General features: G+C 38.5%; 1 protein-coding gene across 1 annotated transcript; it reads right to left on the bottom strand.

The window, feature by feature from the left end:
* LOC113130097 (apolipoprotein B-100-like) lies at positions 1-17740 on the bottom strand. The gene is given in 30 exon segments (XM_033325021.1): positions 1-216; positions 218-847; positions 849-1181; positions 1270-1495; positions 1497-1688; positions 1690-7087; positions 7908-8281; positions 8477-8598; positions 9043-9218; positions 9321-9493; positions 9612-9822; positions 10059-10189; positions 10358-10540; positions 10645-10850; positions 10957-11130; positions 11445-11648; positions 11805-11975; positions 12059-12266; positions 12747-12958; positions 13165-13311; positions 13401-13545; positions 13713-14169; positions 14262-14338; positions 14424-14548; positions 14774-14926; positions 15240-15387; positions 15741-15886; positions 15989-16101; positions 16754-16795; positions 17686-17740. Coding segments are annotated over 30 exon segments (11148 nt in total).
* Positions 17741-19115: the final 1375 nt, after the last annotated feature.

Genomic DNA, 19115 nt, shown 5'->3' with positions numbered 1-19115 from the left:
TCACGGCCTGGATTGTGCTGGCCATTCAGTAAAAGACCTCCAAAGGAAGGGTAAAGGGATTTCAATGTCAATCTTTTTATTGCTAACTTTAAAGTAAGGCGCTGAGCTCTGGGATGTCCTTCTCATTAAATCTATGCTATCATGAAGTCCTGTCTGCAGATGTGACTGCGAAATACTGATAAACTCCTTGCCATTATTATTTATATGCTCCATACTTTAAAGCATTATAAGCCTCTTGGATCTTCAGTTTGGTAAGAGCTTTATACTCAGCCACATGTCTTTTCGCCTCATCAGTATGTTGTTTCGAAGACTGCAGAAGCTCTGTAGAGACAAAATCAACCTGAGATGCAATTTCAATGTTTTCATTTTTTAGGAAGGCGATGAAATTCTCACCCTTTTTAGCAGTCACTTGGAAGACATTATTGGCTGTGTTAGGCAAAGTGAATACCATATGCAGTGAATGTTTCAGCTGACCATATACAGATCATTTAGAAGAGTTCAGTTTGTCCATGAACTCATTTCCATTAACAGCAACATCAGTTCCAGGTATGGTGAACTCTTTTCCCTTGATGTATCTAGAAATCTTCTCCATGAGGCTGACAAACGTTTCGACAACCATGTCAATGCATCTTGATACAGACCAACAAGTTAGGTGGAACAGCTCCAGGTTGGAGATATTCTTTTCAGATCCAGGCAGAGTAAACTTCGTATTAATCAACTTTGTGACTGCATCTAACAAGCCATAACTCTTATCTTTAATGTGTTTAAAAACAGGTCTACTCTCACGAGTCAACCTGTTTATAACATCCTCCATAGTTATGGACATCAAGCTGTCAGAAGCCTTCCTTGTACATGTCTTTTGCTTGATCCCCAATGTGTTTGACTAAATTCTGTAGTGTGTTTAAAAGCATAAAAACCTCTTGATAGGCTTTTTCTATGACATTGGAAACTGTGTTTTTCAGCTTCATGCCACCACGGTTGGGATCAAAGCCAAAGTATGCAGTGTGATATTTGTTAATGGACTTGAGCACAGCGTTAGTCATAGCAGGAATTCTGTCCTTGTTCCGTTCAAACACATCATGAAGGAAATCCCAATTGCATGACATCTGTAAGATTAACGTCCGAGAGTTTCTTAGTGTGGCTGTTGCAGTGACTACATCAACATCCTTGTTAGGAATAGACTGAAGGTGAGGGAATAAATCAAGAGGCATAGTTTTAGCAGTGCGATATTGGACCACAAATAACACCAATCTATTTGTAGATTTAACAATTGCCATCAATTCTTCCATTAAAAATGTCAAACACTGATGTTGAGGAAGCACCGAACCGAATAACAATATCGGAATGGTTGTAAAGTCCAGCATTAGTACTTCGGATAATCACAGTGGATTTGAAAAAAAAGTCACAAGTTATTTTGCCCATGGCTGGAATTGTGATGTTGTTTTGAATGGCTGGTAGTGTGAAAATGGGTGGCTTCATTTCACTGAAGTTTCTGGAACATGGTAGGTAACGACAGAGATGGTAACACAAGGGTATAGGATGGCACAGAAAAACCTATACCTGGAGCTTTTTAACTTGGTGTGCTGATTTCTTTAGGAATGAAATAGCTAAAAGCTGGCATCTCTGCCCTGAAAGCAGAAAGCCCAATATTCAATAATGGTATTTTGTATCCAGGCAGAGAGAAGATTGGGAGGCTGGCTTGAAGTGTCAATTTTGTGTTTAATAAACTGTGACTTTGCTTGATTATAGGAATCTTTGAGAAGTGCAACTACTTTGTCTCTAAATTGTTCAAATCGAGTCTGGATGACTCTGATGTCACCGATTGCACTGTAGATTGGTTCAAGGTATATTTCAAAGATGTGTGTGTCAGGATTCTTGTAGTAATGAAGCTTCAGGTTCAAATCAAATGATTGTTGAGGCGATGTAAGCAAGGTTTTGAATCCACCATGTTCCCACAAAGAGAAGTCTCTGACCTCAGGGGTTTTAATTTGAAGACAAGGTATGGTTATCTCTGGCACAGAGAGAGGAACAGTCAAAAAGTCCAGATTAGCCTCTCCATTAGCCAATGTGTGGAATAAGATGTCCATTTCATTGTTTTCTGCTGTGAAGTTGTGATTGTAATTGTACTGGTTGAATCTTGCTAAAGCAAACCACCAAGCACGTTGCTTCTTAGGGTTAAGTATGATCTCATAATCATGCTGGAGATCCACCTTGCCAGTGAGTTTCAGAGGGAGAAAAATCTTTGAGTTTATTTTGTTTTTAATATCAAGGACAATCTCAAATGGATGAATCCTAAATTCCAGCAAGTTGGACATAGTTCCAGTCAGACGTCCACTGAATTCAGCATCATGAGAGGCTGTCAGTGCAAGTTTCAAGTTCCCAATATGTGCCTCCCCATGTAAAACCATAACACTCTTCTTGATGGATGGAGCATCAGTTTCACATTTTGCTTCAACAGTAATATGGCTTAAGGTTAATGAGTCAACAGTCAGTGTTTTCTTTACTTTTAATGCCTTACAGTCTGTTTCTCCTACAAAAGTGAATTTTGCAGTGCTAAAATTGAAGTTGAATTCGATTTTGCTTTTGTGTGTGACTTCATCAGCATAGTCTTGAATTGACCACTTTCCATTACCATTACTTTCACTGGTCACATAAACTCTGCCAGCTTCCACTATGGCTGCTATATTTTGTTTAATTGATGCCTGGCTTGAAGTTTTAATTGATGGGATGTCCAAGGTGTGGCTGTAGCTTGTGTCTATAGCTGCAGAGATCCCACTCTTCAGTGTAAGTGCTATATTGTTGACCATGTCTGCTGTGTACATTCGAGCTGTGGCCTTGATATTAGTCATGGCAGAAGCCTCAGCAGCAGAGCCAGTGAATGTCATGGATCCTTCATGATCAGTGGAGAAGGCCATATGTGTAGCTTTCACAGTTTCTGTGAATAGCAACTTCTTCATTCTGGGAGCTTCCAACTGAGCGTTTGCTTCAAAGGTGTACTTAAGGAGCTCAATGGATGATTTTGCATAAGAGACAATGGTGGCTGTAAACTTGGGGTTCTGGGGTATCGAGGTTGAGTTCTCAATTTTCCCTGAACTAACAGAAGTATACTGTGGGGTGTTCACTCTAAATTCCCCATGGAGCTTGCCAAAAACTGGGAGACAAATGTCACCGGGAACCTCAGGTAATCTGATCTCTGGAATTGGAAGCATTGTGATTTCAAAGTTCTTCAGATTTAATTTGGGAATGTGGATTGGTGAAAATTTTATTTCCAAAAGAGTTATTTCGGGGAAGGTAAGATCTGGTAGCTCAAATAAGGAATAGAGAATTTTTAGGTCACCAAAGATTTCCTCGGGGTCAGGTGTTTGGATCTCAAATTCTCTGAGGTTGTCTATGATTGCAACTATTTTCGCTTTGATCTTTTCAAAGTCGATGCTAAAGGCAGAAACTGTATAGGAGTTGAGAATAGTGAACTCTGGGACTGAAATTTGAGCTGGGATCCTGATCTCCTGCAGTCTGTAGAGGTTAACTGTAAAAGCTGGAATGACAAGGTCTGTGAATGGTACAGTAAAACTGTCAATTTCAAACTCAGCTCTTTTCAGTGCACCAAGAGTTACATCTATAGTTTCCTTCATCTGGGAGATGATTGTGTTGTCCTTCACCAGTTTTCTGATATTCTCTGTCAGTTTGGTAAACTGTGCAGAAACAAAGGCAACAATATTGCCATAGGATTCACTTGCTCTTTGGAGGTGAGTGCACATTTCGTCTCTGATATCCATATCAAGGATTCTTTGTCTGATGTCCTCAAGGATATCCTGCACTTTCATCTTTATGTCATTATAAAATGTAGTGTCAATCAATTTTTTTAGATTCTTTAGAGCATCAGCCACCTTTGTGTTTTTAAGTTCATCCAAATATGTGAAGATGGAAGTCTGAATTTCTCTAAAAAATTCCCTAACAGCTTCAATTTTTTCTACTATCTCATATATTTTTATCTGCTTGTTGACATAGTCTGTTAGTTTAACAATCTTCTTGTTGGTGTCATCAACAAATGCATTGTAGTTAAATTCCTTCATTGATTTAAGCATTGAAGAAATTTTCCTATTAACACCATCAATGCTTTTCTTAAAGTCAACCATGCTGAGGTGGCTTGTCACACTGCTCAAGAATTGCATGATGTTATTATAAACAAATTCAAAGTTAATTGATCTCAGAGCATTTACCAGTGATTGCAGGGTCTCTACCATTTTCAGTTCCTTGATGAGAATGACTGCCTCATCCATTAAGTCTTTAAATTTATCATGAAGACCATATTTTAAAAATAGGTCTCTAATGTAGGAATACACTGCATTGAGTTTTTTGGGGACTTCATATTCGTCCAGCCAGTTGACAATAACATCATTCATAGATTCGATCACATTTGTTATCTCTGAAGTGGGTATTTTGTATGATAGCTGCTCAATATACATGGCCAAATCAACTGAGAGAAGAGAATCTGTTACATCTTGGAAAAACATGTTGACATCAAAGTTCTCAATTGCCTGTTTTATTTCAGACATTTTGTCTTTGATTTTTTCCAAGATTCTGTATTTAGAATCAAACTCCTGCAGCCATGTAGCACTGCTTTCTGTGAGCTTGTGTAAATCAATCTGTCTGATGATGTCCTCAGTGGCATGAAGTGCTCTGACAAGTGACTGCTTGATTTTGTACTTCTCATCAAAGTTGTGAAGCCGATTTCCAATCTCTAAAAATACAGTAGTTATCTTGTTGGCAAGATGCCCTGCCTTGATATAGTCTTCAACTGTTAAGATGAGGTCTCTAATTTTGGTAGCAATATCTATCACTTTATGTTCCAGGTTCCCTCTCAAGTTGTTCATCACAAGCTCCAAGTCGTCCATTGTTACAGCAAACCCATTGAGCAAATAGTCAAGCTTTGTTTTTACTTCATTCACTTTGTTCTCCAAGTCCATGTCTTGCATAAAGTCATTCAGTTGCATTGGTAGCTGATTCAACGTTGCTCTAAAGTTATCATTTAGCTGAATAATATCTAAATCCATGATGAATTGTTGAAGTGATTCTAAGTTTCGTACAAGTGTGTTTTTAAGGTGCTCAAAAGCTGCAGGAAAGCTCTTAATGAATGGGATCTCAATCATATGACAGTTACTGTTTTTGTCATACTTGATGAAACCAGCCATACTGAATTCTTGTATTGAGGGTATGGATCCTTGGTTTTTGCCCAATTGGCTAAAAATGTCTGTTAACATAGCTCCTGAAAACTCAAATCCAATCTTTGCAGGATTATTGTAAGTACTGATGTCCTGGTTATAAGCATGGTTGTTCAGGTTAGATTTTATTTTCCAGGTCAAAGATTGGTCACTCGGTGTCAGTAAACTAGCAAATTTGTTTTCTAAATTAGCAGAAGTCTCTCCACTTGGACGTATATGTGTGGTTGATACCTGACTGTCATGTGAGTATGCAAGCGCTAAAGGCTCAGCTTTAGCTAAAAGCCTGCTGTAAAGATGACCGATCTGCTTGCCGAATAGATTAACTTCTCCATCACTATTGACCAAAGTATCAATAGTGAGGCTAAAAGGTACGGCCATGGTGCGAATGGTGCCATCAAAACGTAGAGGCTCGGAGTTTAGTCGTGATTCGCAGTTTGACTTGGAGGAAAGTCCAGCAAACTCAAGTTCACATTTGTGACTTAGCTGGGCATCCATTACATCTCCAGATATGCTGGATTTGATTGTTCCAGCCATACCATTATAGGTGAGTTCATAGGTATGTTTAATATTGTGTTGTTCTGCATAAGCTCCATTCGTACTTCCACATAGGTCCACTGTAGCTTGCTGAAGCTTCATGTGGCCTTCATTGTTTAAACTGACATCATAAAACTTTGCATCATTTGTCATATCAAATGAAATAATAAATGGTTTTATATCAATCTTGGTATCTTGCTTGTAGTGAATATCTTCACATATGAAACTGTTCATCTTGGAGCGGAGGGCTAGAGTCCATAGAGTGAGGGTCAGAGTGTGACTATTTTCCATTTTCATCTGATTCATTCTTCCCATGGTATTGCTCGTAAAGGTCAGAGCCCTTTGGTTCAGTACAAGATTCATGTTATTTCTTGTGACTGCATCATATACATCGCCCTTGAGAATACCATACAAAGCAGCTTCTGCTGCTGTGATTTTGCCTTCAATGTTCAGCTCTCCTCTGTTCTCTTCAGCCATCACTTTGGTTCTGGAGGACAGAGATGCTCCTTTGATATCTATGGCACCACTGAAGATATTCTCCACTGTCACAGGGCTGCACTGAATGCTGTTAGTTCCACTAGCGGTCAGACCATTTCTGCCAATGATAACAGATACTCTGTGCAATCCACGACCTGTGTCAAATGTAAGGGAACCCTCAGAATTCACCTCAAGCCCATTTGAATCCAGAGATCCCATTATAAGTGAGTATGCCCTATTTTTGTTATCATCTGCCTGCGACTCAATTCTCAGGATGGCCTTATGGCTGGACACACCAAATTCAACTTTGTTATTAAGTGATATGTCCATGGCTGTGGCAACCATGTTGCATTTTAGGGTCACTTGTGAATCTTTATACTTGAGCTCTGCTACATGCTTGATGACATGCTTCTGTGCATTGGTTTTGGACACAATGTTCAACTCAGAGTTTGCATAAACTCCATGGATCATGTTGTGTAGTTGAATGAAAGGTGAGTCAAAGTACAGGGTGGATTGTCCTCTTCCCTCTCTATCTAGTGGACGCAAATTGTAGCTTTGGGTGTAGGAAGTGTTGGTGTAATATGAACCCATTTTAAGCAGTCCATCCACAGTGCCATCTCCTGAGACTTCATCTGAATTTAGAGTGGAAGTTGACTGAGCAGAATAATAGATAGAGGCTTGCAGGCCTATTGGACTTGAGGCTTCAATCTTGTAGTTGGCTTTTGCATTTAACTTGTTTGTTACCCGGAATGTCTCCAAAATGCTGAGGCTTGCATCAATGAGGCAATGGTTAAAGGAACTGTTCAGAAGATACTTGAGATTATCATCACCACTTCCTGACATCATCCCAGTTCCTTGATAGAAATGAAAAGAAACAATAGTGTTATTAGTATCTATAACAGCACCAGCAAAGATGTAGTTTGCTCTGAACACATTTATCTGTCAAAATATTAGGTGCTGCACGTTACTAAAAGACCTATGTTATCATTGAGCCAGAGGAAACTAACTATCAGTAACTAAATATACACAAAGTTTTTAAAATCCTAAAGGTCATGCCCATATCTCCTAGTGAATATAGGTATGTTTCTATGTTCCCGGGTAACTATTTATGATGTTGCCGTATTTAAAAAGATTTTCAACAGGACATTAACAAAGGTCAAACAAAAATCAATGGGTTTCAAGGGTTTCAATTATGGGCATCCATTTGTTGTTTGTTTCATCAATTTGTCACTGTCTGATTATAACTTTAGACATATAATATGGAATAATTACAAATCAACCAAAATGCTCACAACTGATTATATCTTACACAAAATTGGGGCCACATGGTATTTTAGATCCCTAAAATTTTCACTTGTGTTAGTATTGATTTTTGTATGTGACATATTATGTTAAAAGTGAGTATTCGTGTTATGCCCTCCGGGGCATAACAGATATGGCTTGTATTCAATATGTATTTCATATTGTTTAGTTGTTAGCCTTTTATTCAGGATTCGAGAGCTGGTTCAAATACGACACACAATGTAGCAGAAAACCAACATGTGCATTATGCCCTGGGGAACATAGGTACCGGGGAACATAGGGACCAGGGAACATAGGGAAGACCTGAATATAACAAAACCCACACCATAATTCATTAGCTGTTGAAAACCTGCATTTTAAGAAGATGTTTACCTTCCAGCTTATACGACAGTAGGTTGAAAGGTGATTGTGCCATAACTTTGATCTGTGCAATGTATCTGGGGACATCAACAGTGTTGTTGCCTCCAGAGATGGAGCCTTCCCAATTGTAAAAATTGCTGTGGATCTTGGTTGATGCTTCAGCAACGCCGAGAAGGGGGACAGTGAAATCCAAAGAAGGCTGAATAGTGAATGATGGTAGTGGATAATTTTTGCTGGGGATATATATACCTATATGTGGTAAATCTATGAGGGGAATTGACAGACTTGTTGGGATGTTCAATTCTTTTGAATTTTTGCCTCCAAGTGGAAGGGGAAGGGAGATGGTCATCTTATTCTTGTTAAATTGGTATCGGAACAAGCTGTCACTAAGGTAAAAAAAAAAGCACAATTAATAACATTCTAATTTTAGACTTTGCATCTGAAGATATATTAATAAATTGTACATGGATTGTGAATCCATTGACAGTTCAATGGGTATGACTGAAATGCTAATTTAGGGATCATGTCTGTTAATATTTGAAAGCAAAAAAACTTTCTTAAATGATATATTAAACACTTACGACTGCAGAAACAATTTCTCAGGCAGAGCAGGTAATGTCAGATCTGAGATGCTCCTCTTGCTTTTCAGGCTTGCCAAATATGGGATGCGTGTTGACAGTTTGTCCAGCCATATATTGCCTGCCTTCAGTGTAATATGAAGATTAATTCATCTCACTTTGATCAAAAAGTATAATGCTCATGAGAACTGTATGCATCTCTGTCCAAACAATATTGTTTACTGAATGGACAACCCTTCTAAACATTCTCAGGTGGTAAATGAACATATGAAACATGCCGACTGGAGTTATGGCTCCAGATTACATTAGCCACCACTAGCATAACACACCAGACTGTTTTATTAAAGTCAGGTTGCACTGTGGGAATGTAGGAGACAGGTTTTTACAAAAAACAAGAGATATTTAATAAAATGCAGATGCTATCTGGATGTGTTGCATCAAAAGTCATTTTTTAACTGCTTTGTCAAAAGTATTTTTGTTTTTAAATATGCTAAACAACAGACAGAGACTAACTTGAATAAAAATAGGACTTCTTTATATAAATGTAATGCATAATATGAAAATGACACCTCAATTCCTTTGGTGACTATATGGCGTAGTTTCATATCAGTCTTTGCCACTTTCTGGTCCAGGTTATCATCAATGAGCTGTTGCAGTTGATTGTAATAATCTTTTATATTTGGGATCAGTTTCTGAATCTTTGATTTCAGGTCTGATTTCAGTTCCACTTCAAATTTGTCATTATCTGTAAAGAGAAAATCCAAATTAATCCAAATATAAACAAAAAGCTACAAATAAATGAATGCTATATCTTGTGTTGAAGATGTGAGTGATGGCTGTCAGTTACCATATTTGAGGGAAGCTTTCTGTTGGTAGGATGTCTCAGGGAGGCTAATGGCTGTCTCCAATTCCATCAGCACATTCTCATCCTTCTTCAGGGTTGCAGTGATAGATGCATCAGTTTTCAGGAATGGAATGACCATCTGGAGTTGTAGCATGGCATCCTTCATCATGTCAAGTCTGCATTTAAAACATAAACATGTAGGTTGGTAAGACTGCTATTAATGTTTCAATTGTTTGCATTTGTCCAAATGTTTTTTATCTATCTTTACTGATAGATATTTGTAGAAATATGTACCTTGTGCGTCCAACAAGAGTCAGCTGTGGGATGTTCTTGTTGGTGACATCAATATTGATACCATGCATCTTCTTCACTTTAGCATCACTGTGAGTTACAGCTAGCTTGATGCCTGCTTCCACATCATAATCAGGAATGACAACCTCAGTGGTTAAAATGTTCTTATTGCGGTTGTATTTCAAAGATGCAGTGGCTTCTGTAGAATGGTCACCTAGCAACAGCAAAAGTTAAACTCAGACAGTGTTTACCTCTATGAACAGTGAAAACTGGTGACTTCAAGAGAATTACAACTTGAAATAATTACACAAAACTCCAGATTATGCTCAATGACAATTCTGTTTTCAAAATGTAGTTTTTATACCATCGGTGTATGGCAGTTGGCCTACATTTACAGTTAGTTACACATGCACAGACCTGCACACACACAGATAATGTTTCAAGAAATACCTTCTGTCTTCAGAGTTAGCTTCAGAGATTCTACTTTATGACGACCCTTTTTACCATCTCTCAGAGTTTCATCAGTGATGGTGGCAGTGTACTTTGAAACTTCCCCTGTGGGTTGGATTTCCACTGCAAACCTGAGTAAAAACACAGGTTTAATTAAATGTTGCTCTTTCATTAAAGCTATAGTTTGTGTAAAAGTACTCCCTTAATTAAAATATACAGGCCTTTAGGTTGTTAAAACTCCATTAAAAAACCATTAAAAACTCATTGGGTTTACAGTCAATATTTGCTAACGTAGCTACCTGGTTTCTCCAGTCAGAGGATAATATGGGGCATTGTCCGTGGAAGCACCATTGGAGTAGCACACTACTGTGCACAATTTCAGACCAGTGAATAAGGGATGGCATTCATTTAAGTCCTTTTGGTGCTCCACTAGGGATGGCACTATTCTTGTTTGTCCAGAAGAGACTGACAGCACCTTGTTGCTGTAAATAGAGAGAGGAGAGCTATAAATGGTGAGAAACAGCATGACACCTGCAACCACTGATAGAGTTTTTGTGTCATTTGACAAACAGTAGTTAACACTGACCTAAAACTGAGCAACTGAATGTTTGACGTGGGAGCAGGTATGGACAGTCTCATCTCGTTTCTGTTCATGGTCACCTTAGCATTGAGGGAACTCTCATGGTGCATGTTAGTGTGCATCTCAAGCCTAGTCTCCACATAGTCTGGCGCATGCACACCCATCTGAGTGATGAATTCTAGCCCAACTGAAGGCATGAATGACAAGGTAGTCTGCAAGGAGGAGAATACAATAGAATTGCTGAAAACTGCAATTCACAGGAGACATACACATAAAATGGAATAGTAACTAAACTAGGATGAAGCAAAACTAATTTACCATTGCATTGGGAGCTGAGTGGCTCAGGCCTCCTTTGGCCCCAGGTGCAAACACACCAGCGAATGAGAACTTCAAAGGGAAGCCTGACGCAGTGGGCAGAGTGAAGGCATTCTCCATGAAGATGTAGTGGGCAAAGACTTCATTTTCTGTGCTGGAAGTCAATGTAGAAAAGACCTGTTGGACAGAAAACAAACAGGTTGTATGATTTAATTGCAGTTAAAATACAAAGATAGGCACATCAGCTAGTGACATCAAGGGGTTACTGGATATCAAATTGTCAAATTGTGGCTTGTAAATTGCTATAAAATCCAGCCAAGAAGACACTGTAAATCATAATCATAATACGATTGTTGTGTGGCACAAGAATTATAAGAAATCTGATTTAGCACTGTAACTTAGTATTAACAACATTAACTTTTAGCCAAGCTAACATTGTGTCCCAAAGGTGATCAGCTGGTCAAAATTCATGTGAGGAAAAAACATCTGACCTTCAAAGGCATCATCCTGAAGAAAAAGTCACAGTACATAACCAGAGTCTCCATCATCTTTCTCATTTCACTGGTCTTTACGTATCCTATCTCGTTTCCAAGAAGCTGAAGATAGGCAAAAGCTTCAGGGGCTGGAGAGACACGCATGTCGTTGATGAGCTTCTGGACACTGTTTGTGATACCACTCAGAAGATCCTCTGGGACCTGAAGTGATTTTACCAGTTTGTGTTTTAATTTGTGGCCATCTACAGTACATGTAATGAAGCTGATTACAAGTAGAAAGGATAAGGTTTTGTTCATGTGATAGCACAAACAAGCACAATATGATAATGATGATGAGATATCCAGAAATCATTTCACCTGTCTTTTCATTCTGTCCCTGTCAAGGGGGATTCGTTCCAAAACATCTCTAAGCAGCTGTGCTTTGTCATCTGCCCAGTACATTACTCTGGAGATGGAGTCTGGGAAGAAACCCTTCTCCCCAAAAAGAGCATCAATTGTTGGTTCAAATCCTGTTCCCTCAACACCGACCTTGAAGGGGGAGATTTTGAATGTTGGACAACCTATGAAACTATGATTTTAAAAACATTATTAAAAATGTTCTCTTGACATACCTCAAAAATGTCATAGTTGTAGTCAAAAACCTTTACTGTGGTCTCCAGCATCACCTCCTTAGGTAAGGTGTCCCTAGCATCAAAGATAATGTTGCTCTGTACTGAGCCCAAGGGAGAGTCCATTTTGCAGTTGCGGGACATGCCATCAAATACACGGTTTGTGGGTGACAGCAGATCTTTTAAGGCCAACTCAATGTACTCCCTGACTCTTTAGGAAGGAGAATAAAGGATATTTTTAAGGATAAACTAAAACAATATTTCAAAAAGGGACTGGCATCAGATTTCTATCCCTTTCATAGCAATGTTCATATTACTATAAATTCTATTGCTATTAATTAATAAATAAATAAGAACATAAATTGTCCCTTGCGGTCATTTGTTAGTTCATCTGTTGAGGTTATTTTTAGCTATAATTATCTCTGCTGACCAAAAGAAAAATGTCTGTCTGTCCTGAAATCAGCTGCTAGTTGTTTTAATTTATTTGGTCGCTAGTTATTAGATTTGTCTTTTCTGTGGCTAGGTAGGTTTTTATGTCATATATTTTGTATATTTTTATTATTATTATTATAGACACTCAAATTTGCTAAGAATCCAAATAAAGTTAACCTATCCCTGTATTTGTGGACTCTAAATAACTCATTTATTGTACAGGTACAGTATATTTTATCATTGTTGGCCATTTACTCACTGATGCATTTGTGGTTCTTTAGAATCGCGTATGTTGTTCAGGTGGGAGACCACAAAGCTCTTGAGCTGCTCATCCTCCACATTCTCTAAGTTGTACATGACATCTTTAACCAAGGTTTGGTCTGGGTTCTTCATCAATATCAGGTATGCTGCTACACGTTTCTCTGTGGGGCTCTGTGTGTCTTGGTACATCTCCATGAGCCCTTTTTTAACCTGTGACACCCAAATGATAAATGACAGAGTTGGCTTGTGGCCATGAAACATATATACAATGCATGTACTGTAGTACAGTTTTTATTTCTTTACTGATTTTTATTGTTGTCTATAAGTTCAAAACATTTCCATCAAATCCAGCAAACATGCTGTGTTCATCATCAAGCTTCAATGCTTGTCTAAAAAATGTATATGTGTTATTTTACCTCATCATCGATGCTGATCAACCTAAAGGCCTGTATAGCTGCCTTTTGGTTTGATAATGGAATGTCTGTTTTCTTAGCACACCGCAAAATCGAGGAAATCAGGCTTGGGTTGACAACCTGCATGGCTTGGCCCATAACACTGACAACCTGAGGATTATTGAAAGAAAAGCTGGAGGCAAGAGCTGTCAACAAATCCAAAACTAAAGTATTTGAGATACTTCTATGAGTGTCAATACCCTGAGCACAAGAAAGGTCATCTCCTCAGGGTCGGCGGGAAAGTCAGAGCCAAAATTAAGAGTCTCTCTTGAGCAGTCATTTAAAAGTTTTTCCATGAACTTTGACACATCTGTGACTACTGGTGTAGCCTCTCCTTTATGGAACCTGTGGTCAAGGCACAGAAAATATAAAATAAGGTCATATCATAAATCTTATCATAAATATATAAATATAAATAACTAAATATTCTTAAATATATATACTGATATTTTTTTTAATTGTGTGTAAAAAAAAATCTTTTTTTACACACAATTTTTACTTTTTTTACTTACTTTTTGACTGTATTGGCCAGAGCATACATGATTGCCCTGCTCTGTTTATACTGAGCCATGCTGAGCATATCTCGGACACGTGCTGCATCAGGGTTAGCCTGCAGACTCAGTCCATAAACTAGAGCATCCGCTTCCAATGATATCCCATCAATGGTCCTGAGAGCCTGGAGGATGGCACTGGTGCACTCCGGAGTTCCACACTGGAATAGAGCCTGCCAGGTGAGCCAGCCTGAAACATCTAGCATTTCAGTGACAGTCTGGCTCAGGGTTTCATTTCTGAGGATGCGCAGGCTAGACACCAGCTTATGGAAAATGCTAGTCCTCTTTTCACGCTGGTCTGTCCCTGCCAAAGCCATGAGGTCCCGCAAGGTGCTCAGAACAGCATCCTTTGTCTGGACTGGAGTTTTATCATCAGAGTCTTCAAAGTGGAGTGGCTTACTTTGGCTGCAGTTCACATCTATGTACACAAATATTGCATTTCACAATAACAGATATGAACTAAAACCATACATGTAAGGCACTACAGACACACTTCAAATGATTACTGACCAAACACTCTGTTATTGATCCTTATAGAACTTTGAAAACTGAGCTCCTGGGTTACCACAGAAGATATTCCATTGTCCCTACAAGGTAGATAATGTGAAAATCATGATATGAAATGCCTAATATAAAATATAGGCATATTTATGCACTCAAATGAAGCCTTACTGATGGGAGAAGGGCAGGTAGATGTGTTTTTCTGTGCACATGGCTGCCCTGATGTGCCTATCTTTGTTATCAAACTGGTAGTTGCAGTCTTGAGAGCTTGTGATCAGCTTTGACATGGAATGATGCTGGAAACAAAAGTCCACAATGTTTGTGCAGGTTAATCAGTCAGGAAAAATGAGACCTGAGAAGATTTAAATGACATAGTTTTATATTTCACTATTTGGAGAGCTATTCACTATATTATGCAAAATTTTAGGCTAACAAAGGGACATAATTTTACATAGAGTAATATAAAACAATGACTATAAAATGATCGCACAGAAAGTCAGAGGAAGATATTAATGTCTCACCAACTGTTGCAGTACAGCCAGCGGGCTGGTGGCTAGTTCCCTGCTATAGAATTTGTCACACTGGGACAGATCTCTGGACAGTGTCACATCTGTGGCGATATCCTTTCTGACATTCACCAAGTAGTCTGTTAAACACTGGCCATGCACAGTGCTCTGAAAGAAAACAACAAATGAGAGAATTATCTCATGATATTTACCCTTGAAATACAAGAGACAAATCCAAATCTAGACCTACCATTTAGCAGAATGTAAGCTGTACTGATCTGCAGTTTTATTTTCTTGTGCATTAACTAGTCCTTTAACTTGTCATACATTTTTTATCCTATTCACTTGCGCTTTTCATACTTGTACTGGATGCTTATTTGCTGCAGCAACGCACTACGCAGTAACGCATCTTCATGCATTGTTGTGCCTTCTCTGTGGCATTTTTACTGTATCCACTTTTGGGTTGTGAGATGATACTAACCATGGGACTGTTCTGTTCATTCTCCATGACAGGCACCACAAGTGCTGAAATGATTCCTCTCTTAATATTCAGGATGTTTACTGGCTCATCTTTCTCAGGGTAGAGCTGGACATTAGTGACATCCTCCACAGTGAACTTCAGAGAGTTCCTGGATGAAGAAAAGCGAGACAACTTAGTTATATTTTTGCCATGTTACCACTTACTAATATCAACAAATTAATGTATTAACGTATTATTACACACACACAAAGATGCAGAGATACTAGAGACTGCAGCACAGTAAAAATAACACAAAGTTTGCCAGAGATCGGTTATTTCCATTCATATGGATTTTAAACCTATTTTGCAAAAGTACTTAGTTAGTAGCTGTGGTTTTGAAATGATACAGCTGTCTATCTGACTACTGTATCATTTTTTTTCCATACATATTGGTTAATCTTTGCACCCCAAGCCTTGTCAGTGTATTTACATCAGATAATGTGAAAAAGGTTTTGCACAAACTTTTCCATGGCAGCTCGGAAGGTGTCAGAACTGAGGGCTTGTCTGTACACCGGCTGGCCCTGGGGATCCATGACAGACACCTCACTGAGAACACAGCCTCTGGTGTGCATAACAAATCTGCATGTTTGGGGAACTTCGATCTCTACCTGAAGACAGGTCACATCAGACACAGAGTCAGTGGAAACACAAGGAGGGAACTGAGATAAGACATTTCTGTTATCAGGTGAACTGACAAACACATTTAGCACCTGACAAGAAACTTTAGGCCCATTCCTCAGGTTGGCGGTGCCCACAACACCATTTGTGCTCTCTGTGGTGTACAGGTACACATATTTCTTAGAGGCCTTGAATCTGGATTTCCCTGCAATAAGATAATGGTATCACATGGTTATATTTACTCTGAGAGATCTTTGTCCCTTATGTGCAAAGTTCTAACTGCTGATCTTTTCAAGCTAACACTGCCCTGAAAGAGAACATTATATTACATCTGTTGGATTGTTCTGTTCAACGTTCCACATCATCATTTGGCAGCAGACATTTGGCTTCAGTAACAGCTAATGATGTTCTGTGGCATGAGAAACAGCTATTGTACAGAATCTTAAAGAGCACAGAGCACTCCCTGCTGCTACGTCTAGAAAACAGGTCACGCGTTTGTTAGTTTAGCACAGACACTATTGAACTCTTAGCAGATCCATGCGTCTGTTTGCAAAAACATATCACTTACCCCACTCTATCTCTCTGAACACACTCAACTCTTTCTGGGTGCACACATGCAAACCCCTTATATGAACAGACAAAGTCCAGCTTTTGTTTATAAATTACACCACTTTTTTCTAAATAATCCCTTAAAATGTAATAATATTAGTTGTTTTGTTTTTTTTTTAAGAAAATGGTACTATTTTAGTACAAAACCATAACAATCAACACAATCTAATTACTATCTTCTTAAAAGGATGGTAAAGGTTTTGGGGTTTTGTTTTTAAGTAATGAACATTTAGAGCAAAAAAACTTACACAGACATGTTGACATTCTTTCATCATTCTCATTGCCCTTCTCTGAAAAAAAAGAAGGATCACATATATGATTATTAGACCGAAAATTAATGAACATATTTTATTATAAGTTCAAAGTTCAGTTGATAAAGCAAAAAAAATGGCTTCATTGGTTTGAAAGTGTTATGGATAAAAATCTGTTTTGGGCATTATGTCTCTTTAAACTACAGGCAGTGGGATGCAAAACATTCTGAGCAAAATAACGGGGGTTATTATACAAACTTTAGCAGAAAGCATTAAATTATAATTGTTAAACTGCAAACTAAGCAACAACTGAATTAGTACCAAATGCCTGCATCTGAACAAATATCCATGCAAGAAAAGAACATAGAGCAGGGACGATAGCAAATATTCAGCTGGAATTCTTTTGTAATAAGCTCAATGCCTCCTGTAAACTGGCATTAAGAGAGTAAGAGTCAGCATTAATAACCCAACTTTTTCTCTGCTACATATTGACTTTGACTTTTGACTTATGGTAAGTACACACAATTACTTCTAATGTTATTTGTGATGGTTCTGCTATGTTTACTTGTTCCATTAAGCCATGGCAACGACCTGGCATTGCAAAACTGCAGGATCATAAAGCTATTACAGTTTTTCCACACAGAGCATTTTTGACACATAAAAGCAGTAGTGTAAATTATGGTGTTAATGACTTAATTCTGTTTTCAGTGTCAGGTTCCTGGTATGGACTGGCTGCACAGTCACCCTAGCATTACCTACTAGGCCACTGAGCTAGAACACAGTCATTTTAATCTTATTCATAACACAATAACACATGTTTACTCTACTAGGAAATATTAAATCTGCCAATCTGCTGAAAACACAGAAAAAACATTTGCATAAATGTATCATAATCCAATAACTATGAATTGAAATTGATTCTTACTTACGAGCCAATGTGTAGCAGCTCAGCAGCAGTAACAGATACAGCTGGCTATAAGCCATCATGGGCTAGGGAAAAGTGTTTCGTCTGTGTTATTTAGCCCTCTCAGTCTTGACTAATAAAGCAACAACTCCATCCAAATCTTCTATTAACTCTCTTTCTTTCCTTCTGTGACCCAAACATACAAAGACACAGACACTGCAAAGCCTGGGAGGTCATTCCAAAGTTCAGTCTCTATCTGCAGGTTACAGTTGGGTAAGTAGTGGTTTCTAGGTGAGAATTTCATTTTGTCTTCAGACCACAGGTAATGAAGTTCTTGTTAGAATCAGCTACACTTCAGAATTTAAATTTTGATTGTATTTCTTGGTCAATTCTTGAGTTTGTGCTATTTGAACAATTTACTTTAATAACTCCTAATACAGCATAGTTGCCAGAAAAAATAATGGCACTGTTTGCACTTTTCTGATTTTCTGCACAAGTTGGTCAGGAAATATTTCTTCTTCACCAAAATAAGTAATATCAACATAACCTTTCAAGTCTTTATTCAACATATCTATTAAACATACAAAGTAATTACTAAAACTGAATCTGAAAATTCTCAGTTGTCCAAGTGAAGTTATCTAGAGGTTGAGTCAAGGCAACTGTTAGGATCAAATAGTCGACTTGTGACCACTCTGATTCACCAACTAGGTGCAGTGTGTCCTCCTTGCCAGGAAGTGGCCGATTACAGAAAGCATTTACACTTAAATTTCAGATGCGAACAACAGAACATCATCCCACCTAGTCTACACCTCCACAGTCAAGAGCAACAGAGCCAACAAGATCCTTCCGAAAGCACAAGAACAGCTTCTGAATGAAAGGATACGACAGGTTCACTTCACAATTGATACTTTAACACAAGCTACAGACCACCTTCACCAAGAGAGTCTCAGCCAATGGATTTAACTTTGTAGTCACGACCAAACATGTTGGTGGACTTTATCACAGCCACAGAATCTGCGATTCACAACAATGGCTTATCTCAGGGTTGCCCATGCCTGATCCTCGAGGGCCACTGTTCTACTTGTTTTCCAGCACTCCCTGTTCTAATCACTGCTGATTACCTATATCATAGCTCACCTAGAGAACCATTTTGGGCTAGGGGTGGAGTAAAACCAAACTGAAGGATAAATTTGAGATTCCATACCAGCTTTCTCTTACAATGATGAAGCTACTTGGATGAGACAGAAAAGATGCTGGTCTATGGCAAAGCAACGCTTTAAGCTTACATCCTAGTGCAAACAATCTATTGTTTCAAGCATGAAATGGCTCAATACCTGGCTACCTTGATGTATTAGTTCCCTATGAGGTTTCCAGACCCCTCAGGTCATCTAGGACAGGTCTACTGTGTGTTCCCAGAACCACAACCAAACAAAGTGAAGCATTCAGTTACTATGC

Source organism: Mastacembelus armatus, chromosome 22, assembly GCF_900324485.2.
Source record: "Mastacembelus armatus chromosome 22, fMasArm1.2, whole genome shotgun sequence".
In the NCBI taxonomy this organism is placed as follows: domain Eukaryota; kingdom Metazoa; phylum Chordata; class Actinopteri; order Synbranchiformes; family Mastacembelidae; genus Mastacembelus; species Mastacembelus armatus.
Note: the sequence above shows the minus strand (reverse complement) of the source record. Positions and strands in the feature narration are given on the sequence as shown.